Source organism: Carassius gibelio, chromosome B15 (assembly GCF_023724105.1).
Source record: "Carassius gibelio isolate Cgi1373 ecotype wild population from Czech Republic chromosome B15, carGib1.2-hapl.c, whole genome shotgun sequence".
NCBI lineage: Eukaryota > Metazoa > Chordata > Actinopteri > Cypriniformes > Cyprinidae > Carassius > Carassius gibelio.
The window spans coordinates 7,661,863-7,689,755 of record NC_068410.1 but is presented as its reverse complement, the minus strand read 5'-3'; the positions used below and the strand labels follow the sequence as shown (position 1 = coordinate 7,689,755).

The 27,893-nt window shown below is 35.7% G+C and overlaps 2 protein-coding genes across 4 annotated transcripts in view; both read right to left on the bottom strand.

Annotated features, from left to right (window-relative positions):
- Positions 1 to 6,242, bottom strand: part of dgkb (diacylglycerol kinase, beta) — a 42,884-nt gene extending 36,642 nt beyond the window's left edge. The window contains exons 1-9 of one of the 3 annotated variants that reach the window (XM_052576791.1): positions 5,947 to 6,242; positions 5,144 to 5,266; positions 3,428 to 3,504; positions 3,179 to 3,199; positions 2,934 to 3,084; positions 1,836 to 1,958; positions 1,194 to 1,243; positions 384 to 458; positions 173 to 292 (exon numbers count right to left, since the gene is read on the bottom strand). In XM_052576791.1, coding sequence (XP_052432751.1) covers positions 173 to 292; positions 384 to 458; positions 1,194 to 1,243; positions 1,836 to 1,958; positions 2,934 to 3,084; positions 3,179 to 3,199; positions 3,428 to 3,504; positions 5,144 to 5,213 — 687 coding nt within the window. In that variant the 5' untranslated portion in view covers positions 5,214 to 5,266; positions 5,947 to 6,242. Of the gene's footprint in view, positions 1 to 172; positions 293 to 383; positions 459 to 1,193; positions 1,244 to 1,835; positions 1,959 to 2,933; positions 3,085 to 3,178; positions 3,200 to 3,427; positions 3,505 to 5,143; positions 5,267 to 5,946 lie in introns of those variants that run through there. The other 2 variants (XM_052576792.1, XM_052576793.1) reach the window with 2 other exon arrangements.
- A 2,132-nt stretch (positions 6,243 to 8,374) lies between these two features.
- Positions 8,375 to 27,893, bottom strand: part of agmo (alkylglycerol monooxygenase) — a 32,115-nt gene continuing 12,596 nt past the window's right edge. Inside the window, exons 4-13 of the mRNA XM_052575438.1 lie at positions 24,393 to 24,496; positions 24,173 to 24,268; positions 22,434 to 22,500; positions 22,118 to 22,183; positions 21,805 to 21,884; positions 20,799 to 20,933; positions 17,426 to 17,542; positions 14,593 to 14,675; positions 14,282 to 14,387; positions 8,375 to 10,310 (exon numbers count right to left, since the gene is read on the bottom strand). Coding sequence (XP_052431398.1) covers positions 10,230 to 10,310; positions 14,282 to 14,387; positions 14,593 to 14,675; positions 17,426 to 17,542; positions 20,799 to 20,933; positions 21,805 to 21,884; positions 22,118 to 22,183; positions 22,434 to 22,500; positions 24,173 to 24,268; positions 24,393 to 24,496 — 935 coding nt within the window. The 3' untranslated portion in view covers positions 8,375 to 10,229. The remainder of the gene's footprint in view (positions 10,311 to 14,281; positions 14,388 to 14,592; positions 14,676 to 17,425; positions 17,543 to 20,798; positions 20,934 to 21,804; positions 21,885 to 22,117; positions 22,184 to 22,433; positions 22,501 to 24,172; positions 24,269 to 24,392; positions 24,497 to 27,893) is intronic.

Below are 27,893 nucleotides of genomic sequence, written 5' to 3'. Positions count from 1 at the left end.
CATCTAGTGGGCAAACAGAGTGTAACAGCTCAATTTTTATCAACAGTGATGCACTGTATCTGTTCTTTTGGTTTGGAAGAATTTAGAATAGATGGACAAACAGATGGACTAGATGGAAAAAAAAAATATGACAAAAACACATATAGATATGTAAAGCTTAATTGATAATCACAGTTTCAAGTCCCAGAAGTACTAGCAGAGGAATGGTGGTCAGACCACCCTGGACCCACTCTTCAAGAGAAACCATCCCGTCACGGTCATAGTCGATCTCCTGCATCATCTCCTCCAGAATCTACACCCCAAAACCAATGATGTCAGAAATGTTAATTATTAGAAAAATATGATCAGTTTTGACACGCACTGCCTATTCAGGTTTAATTTACCGGCTTTAGTTCTGTGACGTCCCACTCCAGATACTCCGCAACATGCATCATCTGAGAGATAATGTGCTCCAGTTCCTGTTTGAGAGGAGAAGACCATTTCTGCACAACATCGCTGTAACTCTACACAAAGATCTTGTGGTGGGATCCTGAATCCTGCTACATCTACATTCTTGTAAAAAGTTTACTTCCAACTCTATTCCAACTATTTCTTCTACTTGTAACATATACACATATAAACGCGTATAAGTGTGTATTTAAATACAGATTTAAAAATATTTAAATACACACCTATAAATGTGTCTGTGTGCTACAGTATGTGCAGATATTATATCATAATAAAAAATATTTAATTTTAATTTTTATATTTATTTTATATGTTATATAGAAATACATATTGTTATTCATCTACTTCAGTTCAAAATGCCTTGCTTAATTCAGTTTTACTTGACATTTTTACTTGCAATTCTTTGTAAAGTTTCTAGAAATTTCTGTTGAAATTTACTAGCAATTTCTAGCAAAATGCACCACATTTTTGCACCATATCAGTATATATATATATTTTTTTTTATTATAATTGTGTTTATCTTGAAAAGTCTCATCTCGAATTCTTTATTTGTATCTACTTTTTTTATGAAAAGCATCTATAAAACAAAACAAAACAAAAAATGTATACGGACTAAGCAAACTTAACAGAGAAGAGCGAAATAAGTAAATGCAACCAAATCAGCAATGAACCACTAGGGGGCGTTTCATGTTATTACAACAATAATAAACCCAAGAAAGAGCTGGAAATTAAGATGAAGGTCTCACCTTACTGTCTAAAAACCCGTTCCCATCTGTGTCATAAAGTCGAAACATAACTGCGACAGAAACAAAGAAAGATCAAAAAGGGATTCAGTAACCTATAGGAACATGCTCTGTAGGTCCAAAAAAAAAAAAAAAAAAAAAAAAAAAAAAAAAAAACCTTATCCATGGAAAGAATCTCAAAATTCAGAGTGCAATCGCAGCTTTTCTATGAGCCATTATAAATGATCGTCGCCATAGAAACCAGCAGCTCAGCCAATGGCAGCATCTCTCAAGAAGACAATTCAATCAAGCTCAGCACAATTCAATCTGAATAAGCCCTTCAACGATGTTTTCCATTCAAACAGTTTGTTCTTTCTTGCATAATAGCATCTCGGAGGCAGTATTAAACCTTAGCAAGAGGTTATTAGCATCTGAGCAGCCCGTAGCAACAGGTTTCTGAACCAACAGCCTGGAATTACGATCAGAAAACGATTCGAGATGGGACAAAAGCTGCCAGTAGATGGCAGCACCGCCTTGTGTTTTCTCTATGGAAATCATTAATGGACCCAAAAGGTAGCTTTTTCAACACCACAAAGGACTTGCAATTGTACTGTGAGGCATTTTGCATAAAACTAGTCAATTAGTAGGAAAGGTAAGTTATCTTACATTCTAGTTTGTCTTCTGGTCGTCCGCCCTCCAGCAGAGAGAGGTAACAGATCATATCCTTCAGCTGGACTGAACCGGATGATACCTTCGGTGGAGTGGAACTTCCCTTTAGGAGTTTTAGACCTTGTAAACCACAAGTAAATTATGTTTAACACAGTGTGTTTTAGTTAGAAATCACTGGGAAATAATTAAGAGATTGAATCACCCTATAGCTGTCTCCCTGCTAGAGTCTTGGGAAATAACATTGCAAGTTTATTGTTTGTTTATACAATTATAACCGAATAACAGGAATAAACAGAATATATTTGATTTGTGAGCGTATATGTGACTAACATTACTGGTACATACTGAACATTACCAGCGTCAGTAAGAGCTTTTAATGCTTTTGAGGAAAGATGCTCGACAAGGCTGCAAAAACACATTATATACTATTACTTTGAAATGCTATTATAATGTAAAATCTATGTGATTCATGGCAAAGCTTAATTCTCAGCAGCCATTAGCCTTCAGTATCATCACATGGTCCTACAGAAATCACTCTAATATCCTGATTATTATCAAACATGGAATATTTTTGTGGACTGATACATTTTTTCCAGGGTTTTCTGATGAATCGAAATGTATATAACAACATTTATTTGAAATCAAAATCTTTTGTAACATTAGAAATGTCTTTACTGTTAGTTTTGCATATTTTCTGAATAAAAGTATTATATTCTTTAAAATAAAACATAAATAAATTGGTAGCACTTTATTTTACAGTCCTGTTCCTCATGTACATACTATGTACTTATAGTAATTACAATAACTATGTAATAACTAGGTACTAACCCTGAACCTACCCCTAAACCTAACCCTATCCCATTGTAGTTACCTTGTATTACCAGAACTTTCTTAGATAAAGACACTGTAAGTACACTATAAGTACATGTTAGTACACGTACTGTAAAATAAAGTGCAACCAATAAATTGACTTTACAAATGTTTTCTCTGCACTAAAGTAGTTAAGCAGTGGTTTCTTGATTAGGTATATTTGTTTTTCTCAAAAGGTTTGGATGAAGTTTGTTCAGCCTGTGCGAATGGGCAGATTTAGATTACCCATGATTCTCTGCTTGTCTGTCACGGAGGGGCTTGGTTTGGGGTCTTTGTTGCAGAAACTGAGGAAGAGATGCTGGCAGAACTCCTCAGCAAGTTCACTCTCCAGGAATGTCTCCATGAAGAGCTTGAAACCCTCAAAGTCAATCTCCTGCTGAAGGTGATGCACACCCTGTTACTCGGTTAATATTTCATACTGAACAAATAACTGTGCAGCCAGACTGTAAAACCATAAAACGACAATTTACCTGATTGAGGATTTCTGGCTTCTATGCAGCACAAAACGACAAGTAAAAGCATCTTCGTTAAATGGATGGCAAGCGATTATGGAAACTGTAATGATTTCATCACCCAGAAGAAACATCATATAGTTTCATGGCTCTAATAACCAGTGAAATTAGATCATCATCATAACGTTCGGTCCAGTACAGCATTCTTAGCTCAGCATGAACATTGCAAAATAGCATGCTTCAAAAGGCCATAAAGAGTTGCAATACCTCTTCAGGATTATACTTGGCCAGAATCCCATCTCCGTGAAACTCCTGGAGAACATCTTTTAGTTTCTTAGTCGTGTCTGCAACAAATGGGTAAAACAAAAGCAAGATACTGTACTTAGATGAACTAGTGCAGACATTTAATGGTCAATGACATGTTGATGTTGTGGGGGGAAAAAAACATTAAAAAAAATGCATATCAGACAGACAATGACCTGCATTTTTTAAGATGAACATGTTTTGAACTTCTATATTCATATTCATGTTTTTTTCTTTTTGTGAAAAGTATTAAGATATTTAGATATTTTTTTGGACATGGCAAGGTTACATTACTGTTAAAAGTAAGATTTTTATGTTAATAGCTCACCAAGGCTATTTGATTAAAATACAGTAAAAAGAGCTATTTTTACTGTAACAGCCAGTTTTAATATATTAATATTTAAAATATATATTAATATATTAAGTGTCACATGATTATGATTTGATGCTCAAGAATAATTTTCTTATTATTATCAATGTTGAAAACTGTGTTTTTATGTTATTTTATTAATTAAATAAAATAGGGGTTTTTTTGAGGGAAAAGGAAAAATCTTTTTAAGTTCTCAAATGTAATCTTTGTGAAACATTTATGAAAAATGTCTGTCCTAATTTCATAATCGCTCAAGTCCTTATTTGTCAATGGCTGTGAGAATTATTTAAAAGACAAATTGCTATGCCATTACGTTTTGTTTTACCTCCACATGTTGTCCCTCTTTTGCTCTGCACAGATTTATCTTTTATAGATCATATAATCTATATCAAGAGTCCAATGATATTAGAGCTCAAAACTTTCAAACTGTGGGATTTTTCATATCCCTCCTTCCTCTTCACTAATGATCCACATTGTTATACTGCATGCTAGCCAATCAGAAGGAGAGAAGCCTTGGCCCTACACAGGAAACAGTGGGCTCTGGGGTTATCAATTATTCAGATTACTCAATTAAATGCATGCGATCTCTGTTCTCTGCATACGAAATGAAAGACCCTCTCATTGGCACTTGATTTGTTATGTATGAATGCAGGATTTAGGGTAATCAAAACGGCACAAATCTGTATCTTCATTTTTATGTGTTTGGTTTTTGATTTGGTGTATGTAATCAAATCCTTTATTATCATTATGTCATGCAGATTATTGCTAAAATACTAGTTTTATCTCTTTATCTTACATTCGACAATGTAAAAAATGGTCTACTTTGCCAGCAAACACTGAGCTTTTCTAACCGTTTCCTCAAAAAAAGGGATTGTAGATGACACTTCATTCAGACTGACTCCCACTGCAGCATTAGCACTCAAAGGAATCAGCGTTCATCATGGATGGATTATGAATTTAGGGGAATTAATAACTGTCAGTCAGAATTTTCTCTCCCCTCATAGTCTGATGCTGATTGGATTAGATTGAAGTCTTAACCTTAAGCTCCAGACAGGAAATGACATTTCCTTAAGTGACACACGCACAAATGCTGTTAAATGGTTCGATTCTTGTTTCCAGTGAAATGGCAGACTGTCAGCGTGTCTCCGCAAGGATATTTAGTGGCTGGAAGATTCTCTATGGATCGAATAAACTGTGAATTGAAACGGTATTATTTGGCAGAAATGTTCTTTAGGAAATACAGAACTGAATCGATCCAATATAAACAAATACTGAGCAACTACGGAAGAATTACAGAATAGAAGCCTTACATTGTGCATAGTCTTGAAGAAGAGAGAATTCATTTGGACTCAAAGTGACCCACTTTTCCTCATTCGACATGCTGTCCAGTGTTTATCTGCCCCTGTTTACATACATAAGATCCAGCTCAGCCTCTGTGGAGAGAACAACAAAAAAATATATAGTTTAAAAAAAGTGTTTTAAAGTAACCATATCTGACCAGTTTCATCTGATTTTACAACAAATATAAACTATGATACTGTGCCAATACATTTTCATAAAAAATGATGACTGTCACATAGAAAGGAAGAATCTGAAAAAAAATGAGCTCATCCATTTCTGAAGGATTCTACAATCCTCACTTAAGGATAACTCTGCAGCTCAATTCCACATCCTGTCAAGCCTTTGAACTTCCTGCGCCAAGAGCAGGAAGTGCCTGAGGCAAGTGTCTCTTCTGAAAGATAATCTGTATTTATGAATAAAAGTGCTTGCCATGTCAAGAACCCAAAACAAACTCTTCTCAGCGTTACCCCAGACTACAAGAAATGGATGATCTTGGCCTCGTCTTGACCTTAACCCACATTCAAAATGGCTTTTACTCACAGCTCAGTTAAAATACCCTCAACTTAAGTTCACAAACTGACACATTATGTTTTACATGAGTATAAGCATACGAAATATCACATACAGCAGTTTGTTCAACCCTGTCACCACTGGTCTGCAATACAGCATAATGCAAACCGAGTCGAGAGCTCTATCATGTTGTCACTGGAAACAGATTGAACACAGTTCCCTCTTTCACACAAACACAAGTGCATAACGGAGTTCCACTCACCTGATGCTTCTCAAAGCCAACAGCAACGATCCGAAAGGCATGTTATGTGTTTTCCTGCATCGTCTGGAGGGGACATCACCTGCCAGCATCTCTCTCTCTTCTAACAGAGCCACTGTGTTTGTATCTATGGGCAAATGAGTGTGAGAGAGGAGCGCTGGAGAGAGGGAGAGCGATCTATTCATCTGCAACAATCAGTTCTCATGCCTCTGCTCGCATCACACACACAGACACACTCCCCCTCCCTTCCTCCTTTTCCCCTTCATCTCTCCATCTTGCCATTCAGCGGGCAGTGGATCTAGGATGCGATATTGGTAGGATGCAGTCTATTGAGGGGGAGTTAGGGTAGGGGATATATATCTTTTCGGACCTACTGTAGAGACTCTCTCACATGTATGTAAATATATATATATATATATATATATATATATATATTTGTTTTTACCAGAGATGATTAAATTAAATTAAACTATTATATATATATAGTAAAGTAAAACAACTTACCCACATTCAGAAACATGCAGATCATTTTTTATTTAATTTTTTAAGATTTGTTTGGAATAAAACATTTTTAGAACAAATTAACTTTATTAATTTTTATGAATATGCAGAACAAATGTCTGCAGATTTTTTTTCAAAGATCATAATTTGTAAAAAAGTAGAACAAATTAATCACATTCACAATTATGCAGAATATAAAAAAATTATGTTTTTTTTTTATTTTTTTATAAATCGATAATTTTAGCAGCGATTACTGCAGTCATCAGAGTCACATGACCCTTAACATTTCTTATTGTTAACAGTTGAAAATGGAACCATGGAGGCATGATAATTTTCTGATTCTTTGTGTTCTTGTGTTTTTTTGCTGTCACTTTTGATCAATTTAATGCATCCTTGCTAAAACAACAACAATAATAATAATAATAATAATAATAAAATCTTACTTGCCTCAAACTTATGCTGCACAGATTTTGTATAATCACATTTTTTGTAATTGTATGCCTGACTATAAACTTACAGATCAAAAATTCTTACTACTAGTGTTAGAAAAAAATCCAGAAAATGAACTTATTAGGGTAAAATGGCTCATTATGCACTTTGCATAGGGCTAAACCTCTTGGATGCTATGCATGGGACAGCTGGTTCAATCATTTTGTTTACATCCATAGAGAATTAGAATTCATGAGCTGGGAAGTGACTGACAGCTTTTACTATAGCATCCCTTCTATTCACCTGAATAACTCCAACCACTGTCTGACATATAACTGAAACATACCATTCTCTAAAACTGTTCAAACATTCTTCAAAATATCTTCTTTTGTATTCCATAGAAAAAAAAGGAAAGTCAAACTGATTTGGAACAACATGAGGGTCAATAAATGAAGTAAACCTTAACCAGTTCATCATCTGAATGTACTGCATATGCATCACTTTTCAATAAATACATGTAGCTGTTTGGAAGCCATTAGCAAAGGCAAATGACTGCCAACTGTAAACATGTCTAGTTGGAAAATGCAACCTAAATGCCACATATTTTATAAACAATCTTGTTACAAGGCTAAATGAGGCCACAAATCCCATAATACTGTATATTTTACCGTGGTCAACATCCCGTGGAAGAGCTTCATTTCAGGCTAGGAGACATGAAGGATGGGCCCATTTCTTTCTAGTTCTGCCAGTTGGTGCAAGCACTGTAATGCTATAATCTGAACATGAGTCATTTGGGTCTTTTCTGGCAACAGAACGCCACATTTGTGAGGCTAACAGGACCCATCTGCCATTTAGATGAGAATACAGGCCTGTTATTTTCACCACATTATATATTTTACCTAATCAAGCCTCTGAAAACAGTTTCCAGTGGATTGCATTGTGTACTTGTAATGCAGATCTTACAGTCGGCACTTAGCATAATAGGCCGACAGAATATCTGTGCAAAAGAGGTTCGGGTCATTGCTAATGTGAGTTATCCTCACATCACTGAGCTTTTAGCTCAAACCCAATGTGCAGGCATGCAACTAACATTCGGTGATGAAAGGTTTGTGCCAAACCTAGCTGTCAACTAAATATAGAGCAGTACTAGTTTATATAAACAATACCATAACTGAGTACACGCACATTACGACTCCAAAGTCATTGAACGGAATACCGATTCCATGTAAGGAGTATTTTTAAATGTCAATGGGGACCATCTTCCCTAAGGAATTGTTAGTCACAGCTCCCATTCAGCACACACATAACAGTACATAATGTCATTTGCTCACAAATTCTCAAAAAGCTTTACAACTTTAATCTATATACCACAATATATAGACCATTAATACCATACTTAATACCATTCTGGGCCTTAAATGTGATAGCATGCATTGCCGTCAGGGTCAGAAAGCTCTCAGATTTCATCAACAGAAGAGGGAGTAATTAATGACAGAATTCATTTTTTTGGGTGAACTATCCATTTAATGCTTCAGCATAGCAAGACATTTTTGACATATGGTTCCATCTTTGTGGGAACAGTATTCCAGCATGACTGTGCCCCAATGCACAAAGCGAAAGGTGCATAAAAAACAGTCAGATGAGCTTGATGTGGAAGAACTTGACTGGATCACACAGAGCATTGACCTCAACCCCATCGAACACCTTTGGGATGAACAGGAGCGGACATTGCAAGCCAAGCCTTCTCGTCAAACATCAGTGAGTAAAAATTCCCACAGACACAATCCAAAATCCTTCAGAAATCCTTCCCAGAAAAGTGGAAACTATAGTTGCAAAGGAGGCACTAATATTGTATAGATGTCCATGTATTTAGAATGCCATGCCATTGAAGTTTCTGTTGGTGTAATGGTCCTAATACTTTAGTCCATATAGTCTATATATTTATATATATGCATTTAGCAGACGCTTTTATCCAAAGCGACTTACAGTACATTCAGGCTAACAGTTTTTACCTAACATAAAATAACATACTATATTAGATGGAAACTGTTACATACAGACATGTTATATATTACATCAGAAGCAAACGTGTAACATAATTCATCAAAATGAAGTAAATCAGTTAGTGATATTTCGGAAGGCTTCACCATGAGAAAGAAAAAAGATAATGTGTTAATACTCTGCAGATTCTGAAACCCTAATGAGAAGTAACATTTAAGTAACATATTAAACTCACACACCTCCAGAGATCTGTTAGCAAGACATCGAACTAATGTGTCATTAATTATTTACACCACTCAGGCACACCACCTTGCTTTATTCCAGGTGTGAAATCCAGATGTTATGAAACTGTGAAACTATGAAATAGTGACAAGCATGTCATATCATATTGTAAGAAAGGTGGCGTTTTAAATCATAAAAACAAGCTTTGACAAAGAAAATATAAATTCAAACACAGTTTTATATGTTATTAACATTTACTAAAATAAATGCTGTTATTCTGTTGGGAGGCAGACTGTTTTTTTCTTTTTGTCTTGCTGACTGACTGCACATTGACTGAAGTGTTTTTTTTTTTAATATACCAAGGTTCTTATGAACTAATATTACTCGAACCATTCCAAACAGTCAGCTCATATGACAGTGGTGGTGTAATTGCTCCCCAGTGAAACTAGCCCTGACACGCATTAAAATGATCAATGAACACATGTAGGGCATAGAATGAAATGGGACGCTGTTTTAGGGGTCCTGCTAGCACCACCTGGTGTTAACTCATACAGTTACATGAAATCACACCACAGCTATTAACAACCGGTATTTTTGGGGTTTATTCAGACAGAGTTTTACTAAAATAATACACACACACACACACACACACACACAGATAGATCCCTCTCTCTCTCTCTCTCTCTCTCTCTCTCTCTCTATATATATATATATATATGTATAATTTCTGAAAATTTTCATAATACACTAGTTATTGTACTTGTATTATTTGTTCAATTTCAAATAAAAGTATGCATGCAGATAAAGCTAAAGTTTGTTGGTACCTTTTGAATTTAATCTACCACATGCATTGATTATGGCTGAAAAGTTAGTTATAAAGTGGTTAGTACCATTCTGAGAACTACAAATCATTCGGTCTTTACGATATATTAACTCATGATATTTTATAGCATCTGTTCAATGCCAAACTAAAGTGTGAAGAGTTTGTGAGAGCAGCAGTTTTTTGGTCAAGTTAAAAGGACTAATCTCACAGTTAAATGTATGGAAGATGTCACTGATGCAGGACACTGAAACGTGAACAGTTTGTGTGTAAAGTGTTTTGTGTGTAAGGTTGTTTGCTGTTGATGTCTTATCTAGTTTTCTTTCTTCATCCTGTTGATGCGCTGGTTCACACACTGTAGACTCCAGTAGACTGCAGAGATTAAGACAAAGGCCTGCGCAAAACAACAAGATATTGACATTTATAACCCAAATAGGCCAATATTAATAGGCTAAATGTCTTATTTTTTCTTAGTCACATCTCTAGTAATGCACATTAAAGTTTTATCATGAGATTTTGTATTTATCATATTTACCAAAAATTATATATATATATATCTTTATTTGGAAAGTTATAAATTATTACAGGTGGTGTGCAAAGTCTGCAAACATTTAAATATATCAGAATATAAAGATTTATATATTTTAAGATTTTGTTACAACTTTATTTTTATAAGTCAAAACCTTATTTGAAGTGATTCGTTGTGAGAAACCTAAATGTCACATTCCAGGAGAATATACTACATAAAAAAATGACTAAAATAAAATAAAAAAAGAATTAAAGCCAATAGGTCAAACATGTGTCCAAAGAATCTCCCATGATGCATTTGGAGTTCACAGAAGCCACCGTGGAAACAGGCCAAAAGTGTCAATCTTCCAAAAAGCTGTAACCTTAATTACCCCTCCTTCCTTGCGTTCTAGACCATAAACTGTATCCGAGCTCTAAACAGAGTCCAAAATCATATTCTATCTTTCAGAACTACCTCTCCAATGGGAAATAACCATAGTTTCCTCAGGAGCAGCACAGCTGTTTCCCTCTGAGAGAAGAGAGACAAATAAAGGGAAAGGCATGGCCTGTGCTTCCTGACCTCAAGCTACCTGAATCCACCCATCAAATGCCAATTCAATAATAAAAAAATAAAAAATTATATCTACACTGTGTCATCAAGTCTTAGCAGAAATATTTCACAATACTACAGTTTTTCTTTGGGGCATTATATGCATTGGACAAAGACTAAGCCCTCTATATTTGTGTTTGCATGAAATTGAACAGATTTAGAGTAATTTCAATTAATATTTGTATGACAAAAGGGATAAAAATACTATTAAAGACAACGCAGCTGCTTTTGAGACACTACCTCATTCTATACTTTCATTCAGAGCTGTACTGCCACCTAAGTCAATTTAATTTAGCAGCGAAACCATCTCAAATCCTAAAATGGCAGATATTTCAATCAATTTGAGAAGCCTTTTCTTCTCAGATTTTCCTCTGCAGGCGTATTTTAAGTGGAAAAAACACGAGATGCGTAGATTTTGATACATTTTTCTCTTCTTTTTGTCTCTTGCTGTCTCAGATGAACACTTGTGTCTCTCCTTCGGTCTCCCTCAGCTTTTTTTCGCTCTTTTACACACATAAAAGCGTTAGAAATAAAGAAAAAGATACATGCAGAGTTGCAGAAACGAGCGGCACACATTCAGACTCAGCTTTAATAAGCAAAGAATCGAGACTCCGGGGCGGCTGCAGTTTTGGGTCAAAAGCAAACAGGACTTAATCTCTGCTGTCACCTCAGTGATGTATGTCTAGCGATGGGGATTTTTCAACATGTGGATGCCTACATGGTGGTAATGCATGCTGCTTCTTAGTTAGAGAGTGAAAAAATGGTACGTTTTCCACAAAATATCAAACAGCACAACCATTTCCAACATTGATAATAATAGGAAATGTCTCTTGCGCAATTAATCAGCATATTAGAATTTCTGACGGTTCATGTGACACTGAAAACTGGAGTAATGATGCTAATAATTCAGCTTTGCATCACAGGAATAAATTGCATAATAACATATATTAAAATAGCAAACAATTGCAATAATATTTCTTCATACTTAATGTATTTTTGATTAAATAAATGCAGTCTTATGTGAGCGTACAACTGAATCGCTCACCGTACCGAAAACATTAGCTTGTCGTACACACAAAAAAAAAACCTGTTAAGCAGTTCAAGCATTCGTCCATGAATCTGAGCTGAGGTGGCAGTGGTGACCCATTACTGAAACCCCCTACTGCTTTTGGCAGTCAAACGAGCGGCAATTCTCTGAAAAGAAGCTGAGAGACTGAAGCCTGGTTCGGCCCGGCTCAGAGAGCTTTGATGCCGGGGTGAAGGGCGTCGTGGCAGCCTCGTGTGACTCTCACTGGACTTTCTGTAAATCAGTTCAATGGGATTCCTGAGACAAGGCCCAAGATGGATGGGTCTCCTGGGGCTTGTAAGGAACCGTTCGGTTCACCATGGCAGCCTGCTTAGCAACCTGAAGCCACTGAAAGCTCTACAATATATTAGCATTAGGCTTCTTAAATCAAGAGTGGCGATTTTCTAATTGTTATACAAATCTAGTAATACAACTTGTTATACTAATTGTAATACAAATCTTATGTCAGAGATGTGATTAGATCACTTGCTCTAGACATGTTGAGCAAGAGATGATGGAAAGGAAACTGTGATACTTCCTAGTGGGCTGATTACTAAACAATTTAAAAGCTATACAGTATTCACTTCTGTTTGAAATTTTGGGGCTAGTAAGATTTTTTTATTATTATTATTTTTAGAAAGAAAGAAATCCATACTTTCATTCAACGATCACACTAAATGTTACATAAGATCTGCATTTGAAATAAATGCTGTCCTTTAAAACTGTTCTTTCTATTCATCAAAGAAAGTGAAACAATGTATCACAGTTTCCATAAAAATACTAAGCAGCACAACTGTTTTCAACATTAATCATAATAAGAACAAAAGTTTCTTGAGCAGCAAATCAGCATATAATATTGATTTCTGAAGGATTATGTGAAACTGATAATAATATTTTATAATATTAATGTTTTAACTGCATTTCTGACCAAATATGTAGATACCTATTTCCAGGATTTTCCAAACAATCCACGAACCTTAATTCACTGGTGATACCTGAGAACTAACAGTGGAATCAGATGTGCCCAATCACCTGAAATTCTTGCTAAAGCTCTTCTTATCAGTCTAATTCAGGCTCCAAGCTCCAGAATTCCTCTCCTGTGGTGTGTTGGAGGGTGTCAGGTGCTATGAAAAGATAAGCCCGCGGCGCTGCTGACTGCAGCTTTTGTGTGAACCTGATCTTGATAATATTATCTTAACCTTTTCCTTCAAAAAAAGTGGGGTGGGTCTTTGCAGCGGTACAATTTTTGTTTCGCCCTTGAGAAATGAGGAGGACAAATATTAGCTTTTGATGGGTGGAAAAACATAGATTGGAAAAAACAGAGGCAGAAATGCAAGAACATCATCCCCTAGCTGAAATAAACAGAAGCCGGGATGAGTGAGGAACTGACAGGGCAAGTTTTAGCAAATGATAATCCTTCTGAAGGGTTAAAATGGCATTTCTGCAAATAGACCAGTCTGAAGGAAAGTTACAGAGAAATAAACTCTGTCCTTGGCCTATTACAACAGAAACACATTAAATCAGGAGGAGTCTATGGGTACAGTTCACACGGCAACAAAAATATGACGCTACTAAAACTGTCCTGCGGGCATTTCAGCACCTGAGCTCACAGATGCATGCTCACAAAGTTAAACGAGCAATTCAGCTCTTGTGTAAATCTAATCAGTCTTCCAAGGCGAGCCGCAGACGTGTTTAATTGATTCCAGAAACGTTGCCTTTGCGTAGACTGGGATGGTGAGAAGAGGAGAGCTGGAGGGAGGGATGGAGGGTCGTGAAGAGAGAGGTGGCGCGCTAATGAAAGGTCAGCTGAGATGCACGGCCCACGCTGCAAGTGCCAGATACACACACAGCAATTTTATGGTCAATTGGGCCATGCATCTGGAGTCATACATCACTGAGGCGTGTAGAAAGTCCCAGTGCCAGATCCGAAACACACACACACACACACACTCAAACATACATGCATCTAGGAAGGAGTTAACACATATGCACATGTCCGATAGTACTAGTAGAAATACGTCTATTTCTATCATTTAAGCATCAAAACTGTGTAAAACCTGATGATAATGCTTTTCGGCATCTTTTGAGAATGATTGAAAGAGTGTCTTGTGCTTAAATGGAATCTGGACATCTGTAAAAGAGACTATGCAAATGATGTACAGTATGTGTCAGTCAAACTTACTTCAATTGGAAAAGCCAACAAAGGCACCAGAGGCTTGATGTAACCAAACCTTAGAAGAGCCATTATCAAAACACATCTCAGCATCTCCATTTCAGCTGCATTAGCCCTGAAAGATAGGAAAGACAATGTTTTCTTTTTCTTTTTTACATTTTTTTTTGTACAGTGCTGTTTAGTATACAGTAAATTAATATAATTTCCATATACTCTAGACAGTAATTCACCTTAAGTCCAGTTCAATAAAGAATAAAATAAAATAAAATAACATAAAATAAAACACAGGAGAAAACAGGAGATTGTTATAGGAGCTGTACCTCTGATCGATCAGGAAGCCCAAAGAAGTTAGAGAAAGTAAGACGTAGGCAGTCAAAAGAAGCACAGTCATCTCGGAAAGTATCTGCAGGTGAAAGATAAGAAATATATGATATAGTATACATAGATAAGATATATATGTATATATGTATATATATAGAGAGAGAGAGAGAGAGTGGGGCTTGAAAGTTTGGGCACCCCTTGCAGAATCTGTGAAAATATTAATAATTTTCAAAAAATAAGAGAGATCATACTAAATGCATGTTATTTTTTATTTAGTACTGTCCTGAGTAAGATATTGTACATAAAAGATATTAACATTTAGTCCACAAGACAAAAAAATTATTAAAATTATGAAATTATTAAAATAACCCCCTCAAAAGTTTGGGAACCCTTGGTTTTTAATACTGTGTTCTGTTACCTGATGATCCACAACTGTCTTTCTGTTTTGTGATGGTTGAGCATGAGTCCCTTGTTTGTTCTGAACAGTTAAACTGAGCAGCGTTCTTCAGAAAAATCTTTAAGGTCCTGCAGATTCTTCAGTTTTCCAGCATCTTTGCATATTTAAACCTTTCCAGCAGTGACTTTATGATTTTGAGATACATCTTATCACACTGAGGACATTTGAGGGACTCAAACACAACTATTTAAAAAGATTCAAACATTCACTGATGCTCCAGAAGGAAACAAGATGCAACTTGGTGAAAACTTTTGGAATTTGAAGATCAAGGTAAATTGTACTTAATTTGTGTACCGGGAAACATACAAGTATATTTTGTTGCTTACGAAGGGCAGAACTAAATGGAAAAAAATTATATTTCAACAAAAAAAGACAAATTTGGCCATCTTCATCGTGTTCAAAAGTTTTCACCCCCAGCTCTTAATGCATCATGTTTCCTTCTGGAGCATCAGTGAATGTTTGAATCTTTTTAAATAGTTGTGTTTGAGTCCCACAAATGTAACAAATGTTACCTCATCAGGTAACAGAACACAGTATTAAGAACCAAGGGGTCCCAAACTTTTGAGTGGGGTTATTTTAATAATTTCAGCAATTTTTTTGTCTTGAGGACTAAATGTTAATATCTTTTATGTACAATATCCTACTCAGGACAGTACTAAATATAAAAATAACATGCATTTAGTATGATCTCTCTTATTTTTTTAAAATTACTCATATTTTCACAGATTCTGCAAGGGGTGCCCAAACTTTCGATCCCCACTATATATATATATATATATATATATATATATATATATACGTACATGTTTATATTTAAGAAATATATGTAATATTTATTTATATGTATAATAGATCTTAAAGGTCAAAGTATGACAGTGAACAGCAATGTAGGTCATGATTTGAAAAGCTTTCTTTGGTCTTATTCAATATTAATAACTCTAACTCAAATAATTTTGCAAGCAACACAGCTGAATAAAAGTGACCTAACAAATTTACAGTAGGTGCCAGGACAGTTGCGTAATACTATATCTCGATGGAGCAAAAACTCAAGGCCAACCATTAGGGAAGTATCATCTATGACTGAATTGGCACACCTCTCTGGCAGGATTTACACTGAAATCATAATCTGGTGATAATTTGCTGCTAATACAAGGAATGATGTTAATGAGGTTTTCTTGACCTTGCTAACCCATCATACTCAGCAGTGGTTAAGTCAGGTGCCTGACCTCATAACGTATTTGATATGACACCAGCAAACAATTACAACCTTTTTCCTGTGTGTCACCAGACAGAATCCAGATCCCAGACCTCAGTCCTGAAGCGCTGGCTCATTTTTCAACAATTAACAAACGGGGGAAAAATCTATTTAGACTGGTTAATTTTTAAAGCCTTTCCATATCCAGTTTCAAAATAAACAAACTAAGAGGACAAAGGGAAAAAAGGGGAAAACCATCTTCCAAAATCTTAATTTCAGCAGAGGTCAACTACACAGGCCTTCCATAATGAACAGTTAGTCAAACATCCAGCAGGATTCATAGCCCTGGGTGGATGATGTCATTGAAAGATGTCTAAAAAGTAACTTTTTGGAGTGCCACTAAGCTATTCTGTAGCATTACTGTGGCAAAGGAATTGAATGCAAACAGACAACAAGGTATAAATACACATTTTAACATTATTTATTGCTAAGCCTCAAGGCCTCGGTTTGATATTTTCCTTGGACAAATTGACTGATGAAAAAAAAAAAAAAAAAAAAAGCAAGGTTTCCAGGGGCTGGAAAAGCAGTCAGAGCATTTGTATTGGTTGCTGGACCACCAAGCGGCTGTTTTATTGGCTGGTGGAGCTAAGGAAAGGGTTCCAGTGGACCCTTCTCCGAGAGCCACAACTAAGACAGCACCGCAGAGGTAGGAATCACAGGAAAACAGACCGCTTCAATTCAGCAGGGAGGCAGGGTGGGGCCGTGCTTTCTGGCCAACCAAAAATATGCCTGGGGAACATGGACTTCCAAGGATAATGGACAGTGGCAACTGAACATCTCTATGTTTTTAAAGGGGATGGGGAGGGGGTGGGTGAAAAATAATAGACAAAGATTACTTCTAACTATTCTGTCCATACTCAGCTAGTAAAATGCCTTATTATTAGAAGAACATTTAGGATAATGAGAGAGAGACCGAGGCTGATAATAGACATTGTGAGGTAGCATTAACCACACAGCAAATGAAAAGCTTTTAAAGCTCCCGTAGATGACAATGAAAGACGGCATTCAGATGATAGCTTTGACATTTCAGTGGGGCACATTTCTGGGAAAATTAGATGTCGATTTCGACAGTGAAAGTAAAAAAAAAAAAAAAAAAAAAAAAAAAGGAAAAAGTACCTACCGTTTGATCCATTAATAAGTTGTTATATACATCCAGCAGAAGAAAGAACTGTAAAAGCACATAGGCTTGCATCGCAGGGGACCATGTTGGATTATAAGGCATTTCCTCTCCTGTAATCTGATTGGAGAATGAACAACATTTTGTAGTTAAAAAAAAAAGTAAACAAAGCCACCAAAAAACTAAACAAAAAAATCTAATACGATTTGTCAGAGAATCTGAGAATGAGAATCTTTTGTCTTTTTTCACCATGCAACAAAAATGGCAATATGTATTTTTCACTTAGCAGAATAATAGCGCTATTATCTGTTATGGTGTGCACACACCGAAAGCGAAGTGAATATTGTATATATGTAGAAATCTTGTCATTTATCATTTACACACCAAATTTGCATCATTTGCCTGATGCAAATTTGCATCTACCGTATTTTTCGGACTATAATTCGCACCTGAGTATAAATAGCTTCAGTCCAAAAATACGGCATGACAGGGAAAAAAACATATATAAGTCGCACTGGACTATAAGTCGCATTTATTTAGAACCAAGAACCAAGAGAAAACATTACCGTCTACAGCCGCTAGATGGCGCTCTATGTTTTCAGTGTAGACTACAGGAGCACTGAGCAGCATAGAGCGCCCTCTCGCGGTTGTAGACGGTATTGTTTTATATTGGTTCATTTGTCTTAGTTCATTTCTCTTGGTTCATGTCAAATTAATTTTGATAAATAAGTCGCACCTGACTATAAGTTGCAGAACCAGCCAAACGATGAAAAAAAGTGCGGCGTATAGTCCGGAAAATACAGTATTTGCATTTTTGCATTGACTTTGTATGTAATCTACTCGTGCAAATTATTACATTCACTTTTGGTGTGCACACACCATTAGTTATCAATACAGCATGACAATAGTTTTTGTTCAAAGTGTGTTGTACAAATGCTTTTAAGACTATACAGTATACAGAGAGGTTTTAAATGGTTTCTAGCTGTTCCAATTTGCTTAGATAGAGCCATTAGTTAGTTGTCTCAAATTCAGCAGACCACCTGCAACCAGCCATAAACTAGCTATTATGCTCGCAAAGTAGCTTTTTTAGGTTGTAGATGGTTTTACATGGCTGTTCCAAACTGGTTAATAAGCACCATTAAATTATCAAAGAAGGTCTAGATTGTTGAACAGAGCTGGTACAGCAGGCCTAAGGTCTACTGGGTTAGATAGAGTAGAATACAAAACAGCTTCTATGTCTGGAAAACCAGCTTGACCACCATATACTGTATATATATATAGGCCTCCTTAAGGTGGCCATCAATAAACAGCCAGACCACCTTAAGTAGTAGAATAAACTGTTTTTCAACAGGAAGTAGCAAAATCTATATATTTATCCACATACACACACACAAACACACACACACACACACACACACACATATATATATATATATATATATATATATATATATATAAATTCCTATCTATGAAAAAAAGGACTAGCTATTTGGCCGATCCAATACTTCCACATTAAATCACAGTACATAAGAAAATTGCATCACTGTTTGGATCCCGACCTAAAATAACTCTGCTTCATACATCAGTGTTTTTGGACATGAATCACTGAGAACTTGATCACTGTTGATTTCCTAAGAATTCCTGAGGCTGTCTCAGCTGCAGACACGTGTGGGTTTTCTTCACACCAGAACTCTGATGGCTCTACCTCCGCGGAGTTCTGCTTTCCCTCAGAATTCAACACATCCGAGCCGGCCTCCCTCGCTCCTACTCTCCTCCACTCCACAGGAGAAACAACAGACACACCCCGGTCTGCATCACCCAGGGCCTTTCAAGATATTTCTGTCAAATTCCTGCTCTCTCCACATGTTTAGGATCACCAGGGCCCACTTTGAGGTGGCTTTAATTGTAGCATGGTAAGAGCGACAGAAAGAGTGGGAGGGACAGGGTTCCTCAGAGTGTGAAACTGCGTCTGTTAGTATGTGGCACAGTCAGACGTGTTTCAAAGCAAACCGCCGCTCTCCTGATGAGAAGACTTCAAAACCTTGTCGCAGGCCTGCTGTTTGATCAGGCCTAAAAAAGCTCGCCTTTTTAAAGACGAGTGAAAATGAGTCTATTGTGCTTCAGCCCACAAAGGCGGTTAAGATTCATTTGGCAATGGCGCACACTTGTAAAGCCTGTCTGAACCGTGAGTCTGTTTTTATGTGAGAACTCGGGGAGTCATTTGAGAGACCTTTTTTCCTGTTACAGAAACAGCAGGTAGTAAACGACAAGTAAGGTGAAGAACAAAAGAGTTTCCAATATAAAGGTGAACATAACATTTTCTGCACCACAAGCAGCTATAGAACTGCTCAAATAATTTCCAACTAGTTTTTCTAAATAATAACACCACTTTCTATTGAAATTAGAACTAAATTAGAACATTTTGGAAAAGTGTTTTTCCAATGTGGTCCATAAACTGCTCTTTTATTAAAAATGATTTAAACCACTGTTCAGAAGGTTTTTATGTTTTTAAAAGAAGTATCTTATGGTCACCAAGGGTGTATTTATTTGATCAAAAATACAGTAAAACTTTAATACATTTAACATTACAATTCAAAATAACAGTTTTCTATTTTAGTATATTTTCAGAATTCTTTAATTAATAGACAGTTCAAAAGAAAAAAAATTGAGCGTTCCAGAATCAAAGGCTTCAGTGTTGGTTTTGTTCATGTATTTTCATGCATAATTGCTGATTAGAAGTACTCAATTGTTTAAAAAAAAAAAAAAAAAAAAACTGAACCCAAACCTTTGAATGGTTTTTAAAAACTACAGCAATTTTCCCTCCATTTAATTCCATTTTAATTTTCTATCCTGGAAATTAAGGAACTATAAATCCATTCTCAATTCATTTCAGAATAACATGCAGACTGTTGTTTTATCAGAATAAGAAACATCTTGATACAGTGGAGTACTATATATATATAGTATAAGATATAAGATATTAACATTTAGTCCACAAGACAAAAAAATAGCTGAAATTGCTCTTAATGCATCTTGTTTACTTCTGGAGCATCATCACAGAACAGAAAGACAGTCGTGGATCATCAGGTAACAGCACACAGTATTAAGAACCAAGTGTTCCCAAACTTTTGAGTGGGGTTATTTTAATAATTTCAGCAATTTTTTTGTCTTGTGGACTAAATGTTAATATATTTTATGTACAATATCTTACTCAAGACAGAACTAAATAAAATATAACATGCATTTAGTATGATCTCTCTTATTTTTTTGAAAATGACTCGCATTTTCACAGATTCTGCAAGGGGTTCCCAAACTTTCGAGCCCCACTGTACACACACACACACACACACACACACACACACGCACACACACACACCTGGGGAATATCAGCGATGTCTCCCAGTCTTGGTTTTCCTGGAGTCCAGCCTGGCCCTTTAAAAATGACGGACAGCTTATTTGAAATTCCTTCAGCTTCCCAGAACCTCTGCCATAGGTACGGGTAATAAAGGAACTTCAGAGAGGAAAGAAAAGAAGAATGAGGCTATAAACCATACATGGCACATGCATTCTTAATATTAAGGGACCTCTTTAATGCTGCATTACCTAAAAACTCTTCAATCAACTATGACACTGAAATACTACCCTTTTGTTTTGTATTTTATTCATTTTTCAGACTTTTCATCTCACTTATATATTTTAAATCACAGTTTATATTTCACCGTCAAATAAACATTATTCTTATTCATTTTATTCATCATCATCTCGTCCTCGCATCTAAATGCTTTTGTCACACAAATCAGATCAGACGGCCACAGGGGAGCACCGAAAAAATAATCAAACACAACCTCCATTTGGTTTTGCAGAACTCTTTCACCTCTCCTGAGCCGTATGTTTAAAGTGGAGTAATAATGTTATGGTTACAGCATGGCTTTTCCACTAGCATGGTAATGCGAGGAGAAGCCCAGCTCCCGTTGACTCTGGTCGGATATTTACATCTCTAAAATTAGGCCGGTCTGAGTCCATTATGTGAAACCCTATTCATCTCCAGTGTTGATATTTTCACTAGTCAAAGGTCTTGATAAAATGTAGGGGGCAAATTAATCTAAACATTTTGTTTATGAACGATGTAAACTTTGATTTCATACTGTGATCACTGAGTCCATGTATGTTACAATAAAACCATAGTAAAAAACTAACCTTAAAACAGACATAATGCAAAACTTTAATACTTTTTACTCTGAGAAATAATCAAATAAATATTAAAAAAAAAATAATAATAATAATAATATTACAGTAATATTAGTATAAATATTCCAATAGATGACAATAAATTACTACATTAAAATTAAATATATCTTTATTAGAATAACATTCGGACTAACCTCAACAGTCCAGATTTCAAACGTGCTGATTGGATGTACGAGCCCATAGACAACATGATCACTTTCAGGAGCGAATGTACCTGCAGAAGGATGGAAAGAAGCAGAGAACATCACATTTTCTAAGTGACTTGCACAATTCACTAAAAAGTGCATTACAGATCAGCTGTTGAGAAGTAACAGGTCGTTTGTGCTTTGTACCATTTGTATTACTCCTGACAGTAGAAACATGACATTAAATAATAGAGAGTGTTTAATGGATGCATGTGCTGCTAGGGCTCATTTCCATTCAACTATTGGTTGACATTTTACTTACCAAACATCCTGTCCCATATAATCAGAATTCCTGCATAATTCTTATCGATGCAATATGGATTTCGCCCTGTGAATACATGGTTAGATGTTACAGATTCACTTCATACACATCCACTGGTCATTACGGCATCTCTGTTAACAGGTCTAAAATGTGTTTTCTTAGATGAATGGTAGAGCCAGTATTAACCGAAGTAACATGATAAGATCTCAATGACAAGACATGCTTAGCTTTTGACCCACGGTGATAAACTGAGCAATACCAATGCGCTTTGGGAACAGTGCAATGCAACTCTACTTTCAAAGATAATAATGCTTACCATGATGAACTCTGTGGTGGCTGGGAGTATTTAGGATCCACTCTAGAGGTCCAAGATCTTTGACCAGCTAGTGACAGAAACACATTGTCAAAGATTATATTCTTACAAAACCTTCAAGTTACAAAAAGGATGCATAAAATATGATAAAAGCAGTGCATGTGACTTTTGAGCTATATTCCAAGTCTTCTGAAGTCATACGATTATTTTTATACAGCAAAATATGACCGTATTCACTGATGATCTGAATCAGCTGATCTAGTTCACAAAACCCATCTGATTATTACTGAATTATGACCTAAATTTGGATCTGTTTTTCACACAAGCCACTTTTATGGTGCTTTTATGTAATTTCTCAGCTGGAAAACTTGCATGGGCAAAAATGACTAGAACATTCCTTCTTTTGTGTTCTACAGAAGAAATAAAGTCATACAGGTTTAGAATGACTTTATTGTAAGTAAATGATGACAGAATTGTAATTTTTTTGGTGATCTCTCTCTTTAACCTCCCTAATAACTATTTCCTTTCATGCACGAAGGGGCAACAGCAACAGGTCGTTCCTATATGCGGTACGTAAACCACAGACAAAACACCAAAAGATAAATGATCCCGGGTAAGCCCATTGTCCTCCTTTGACATTTTTCATATGGACAGGCAGACCGAATCTTAATATTAGTCTTGCGTACAGCATGTGATTAATTTTCCCTATTGAGTGCCTTGTCTTTGTCTTGGCTTCAAACGCTGAAGAAATGTGCTCTTCAGGGATTGTGGAACCTTGACTGGTTCAGATGTTCACAAATGTACTTGGAGACATCATTAATACATAGTGTTTTCTTATCTGATGAGCTCGGTCGAAACTCCGCTAACTACGGAAAGAGAAAGGTGGCCAGATTTCCAGATGGAAAGAGCAATATTTATAGATTGCAAGTAAAACAAACATTACATTGGATTAGAGTACGCATATAGAAGCCAACGCGCCTCATTAATATGCATGTGTGTCACAAGCTTTATGGTGTGTAAAATGCACACATACAGTACACACTCCGTGCCTTATTTTACCAGGATATAAACATCCATTTGAGCTTGATGAAGCATATATCGCAGGTGTTATAGCCGACCATCAGGTTTTTTTACTCAAGTACTTGATTTCTGACGTCTACAAAATGGGAACAGCTCAGCCTAAGTGAGTGCCGTATTTCAGTGGACCATTATTTTCATGTAATGAGAGATCTGGCAACAGCTGAATTGTATCTTAAAAGAAAGGAGCTCCCTCACAATTTAACTCGCGTTCTAATGTTGGATGAGGACTGGGAATTCGATGCCAATAAATTACACGACATCAAAAAAAACCTATAAAAGGGAGCATAAATTATACCCTTCAGAAAACTGGAGACGTGAAGACTGTTTTCTCTAATAGAGCTCTACAAGATGGAAGTGATTCCAAATCCATTTCCCAAATGATCCCCGAATGTAAAGCCTATACTGAAGGCCATTTAAATGGCAAATGTAAAGCTTCTGTTTGGAGTATTTCATAAAAACTCATTACTTATGATAGACTCTGGTATTCAGGACCACAGAATGGGCAAAACTACAAATGGTTAGAGTTTTGGAAATGGCTACATGTTATAAACTTAACCTGGAACGGTCAAAATCAAGAAATTGCTTATAATATGTTACTAAAAGATTTTTAAAAATTGTAATAAAATGTGTTAAACAATTAGTAGAGACAAATCTGACAGTACCTCAGTATGAATCCAGAACTGATAGAGCAGGTTCAACTGTATGTGCACTGCAAAAACTGACGGAGGGACCATCAGCGCCAAAGGAAGGTAAAACGCCTGATAAAACACATAAAATATTATCACTTCATAATAGCCTATAAGCTACACTGTTAGAGCTCATCTATCATGTATCATGGCAAAATGATCACAGATTAATTAGTTAGATGCAGGTACTTCATACCCATGAGGAGAACTGCTGGGTGACAGACTGGCGTAGTGCTGTCGACAGATTGTAGTATTCAGAACTGTGGTGAACCTGATGGGCAGCCCACAGGATGTTTAACTCTGAAACCACAAAAAGAGAGACAGATACATGATTAGCAGCAATGAAAGAGACTCATTACATATTTTGGCTTTAGACAATTTTTACTTTTGACCTGTGCTGGTTCTGGTGCTCTATTAAATCTCTTGCTCTTTCTGGACTATTGAGACAGCAACTGCTCTGTAATTTACTGACCCCCATTTTTTTTTTTTTTTTTTTACAAAAAAAAAAAAAAAAAAAAAAAAAATTATATATATATATATATATATATATATATATATATATATATATATATATATATATATATATATATATATATATATATATATATAAAAAGGAAAGGGACCATCTTTTTGGGCAGTAAGATTTGTCTGCATCCTTCTTAATATCTACCAGGAGAAAGAAAAATTAACCCTAAGTAAAATGAAAGCCCATATTGAAATATTTGTAAACATTTATTCTAAAAATAAAATAAAATAAAATAAAATAAAATAAAATAAAATAAAATAAAATAAAATAAAAGTATCTGGAGTTTCTGTGGATTCTAGCATTTGCAACATTTTAACATTTTCTCAATAATATTCGGGTCCCTCGATATGGCTCGAGTTCCTCCTTCAGTGGAATTGCCTAAGCAAGCACCTCTAATGAGTTTGCAAACACTGTCAAATCTCTTTAAGATTTTTCTCTAAGATAGTCGAAGGCCTTGTGTAAGTGTGAGGTCCATCAAATCTTAGAGCTGGTGAAGTTCCCGATGAAATGTTGCGATCCAGCTGACAAAACACCCCGTGGTGAGAGTGCAAGAACGAAACCTTCCTCTCTGGCAGTGGGGCTCTGCTGAGAAGTTAAAATCACCAGGCCAGCAAAGTGAGCAAAGCTTTCCATTGAGAAAACAACATCAACCTGTCCACTTAATCCTGATTACAGAACCAGGGAAGTGACGCTATGTTTTTACTCACACACTATGTATTTTCAATGCATTTATGTTATACATTAATTATACATTAATAATAATAAAATAAAAATAATAATGTTGCAATAGAAGTGTAATTTTACTTGCATCACCAATCAGAATTTGGAAACAAAATGACATGAAAATTTGGTTTCCCTGAACATTCCCTTTTGCTATTGGTTGAACAAACAGATAGTCCCGCCCCAAACTAACGCCATTGGTTTTTCTGACAGATTATTTTTAGTTGTCTTTGCATTTCACACAGATATAGAAGTATTTTATATTAAAAATATATACAATTCAGCTTTAAATTCTAAACTTTAGGTGAAGTATTGAGTAAGCTAATACTACTTTTTTGTATATGACACTCTTTAGAGCTTCCTGCTTCTAATCAAGATATGAAATGTGAGGTTTTGCTCAAAACACACCCGCAGAGCTCCAGTCATTGCTTGAGTGTGTGAGCCCATGTTTTCACCTCCTAGGGCAGAGCAGTGTAAGATTGATGTGGGGTGTCACCGGTAGGAAGTATGTTCAGCTAGGCCTCATTGCAATCCATGTCCTCGTGCGCCGACCTCGGCTGGAAGCCGCATAGTTTGGCAGGCAGTATTCAGAGGGGAAGAGCTTTAATGATGAGAATCTATGCCACAGAAAAGACTTTCCCATCATGCCTGAAGACCACGGTCTGCTCAGACACGGAGACTGTGTTCTTTTCTCAAGAATACAGGGATAAACAGCAAGGTTGCAGAAAAAGCAGTGTGTACTATAAATGGATATAAAAGTATTAGTTTGGTCTCAACACTTAAAGAGAGATAACATGCAACTGTAGTTAATTCATAGTTACTATCATAATTTGCTAGTTCGTTAGAGTGGGATAAATAATAATGATAATAATAATACAATTATTATAAGTGCTAAAATTTAAATAATGTATTATTATTATTATTATTATTATTATCATTAATATTTCATTTTATTATTCATTCTGGGCTATACAGATTTTTGTCCAATTAATATTATAATTATAATTATAATTATGATATTGCCATACATTTTTAGATTTTTTTCTTCAAAAAATAAATAATATTATCTAAATATGTATGGAAATATCATAAATGATTACAAACTAATAAATAAAATTATTAAATAAAACAATTAGTCCATGTACAGTAGTATATTAGCTTTAAGGTCATCTACTATATGTTAATTCTGTTAAGAAGTAATTACCCTTTTGCATGATTTTGATCATTTTGATGACTCATCCTTTGCTACAAATATTGTTGTTCAATTAAAATGATCAGTAATATCATGGAGCACTTTGTGGATAAGGTTAAGGTGATCTGAGCACTCGCCAGGTGGATATTTACAGGTCCAAGGTAAAATATTCTCAGTTTCAATCTAAATTGATATCCAAACCATCCCATGACATTCTCAGAATGACCGTATAAAATTCATGGCTTTTACGTATATTTTAATTACAACAAAATTCACCTTAAAGTTCAGTGTCTATTGTTCAGTCTTATCTATAAACTTCGGTTTTGATGTAAAGTACAAGAACAGTAATGTACAGACTCACATGCAGTTACCATAAGTCACAGTACATCTCTAACAGAAGATATGAATTGGCTGAGATGCCTTTACACAAGGTTATGGGTTAAATCAACAACAAAATACACTGATTATATCATTGTGCATTACAGCTCACAGTTTAAAGAGTACTGAGGAAACATTATGAAAGAAACAATCAATTCAATCTCTCTACTTGCAAACATGTTAATGTATTTTTAATGTGCTAAACATTTGCACTTTCAAAAGCCTAATTATAAAACTATAAGGGACCAAGAACACTTGGCAGTTAAGATGTTTTCATCACGTGCACTAAATTATGAGTTTTCTCTCTTCATCTAACTTGTGAATACCCCTTCACTTCTAGTGCCACCCTCAGACTCGCTCCTACATGATGCCACGGGCCTCGCGGAGACTCAACCTGGCGAGAGACTGCATGCCATTTAACAATAGATTAATACTGAGCAATAAAAACTGCATATCAATGTACATTTTGAGGTATAGTCACACATGAGCTATAAATATTATTAAAGTTTGAGAAAAACTTGTGCTAGTCTATAGATGCAGATGGCTTCGGCAAATCATTTACGCGACCGCTGTCAAAATAACTGACATGGCCAATCAAATCAAAGTTGGCAGTATTTCATGTTTACAGAAGCAGAGTGCAAAGTGCCAGTTTAATGGCGATAGAGAGCAAGGTAAGACGAAAGCTGCAAATCATTTAATATGATTATGATTGTTTATGATAGAAATCTTAAATGACAGATCGCTATATCCAGTGATATAGCTTTTTTTTCTCAAATATGGCCATTTTGAGAGAGAGAGAAAGAGAGAGCGAGAGAGAGAGATTATATTAATTAATGAATTTTTGGGTGAACTAACCCTTTAAATATCTATAACAGTACATA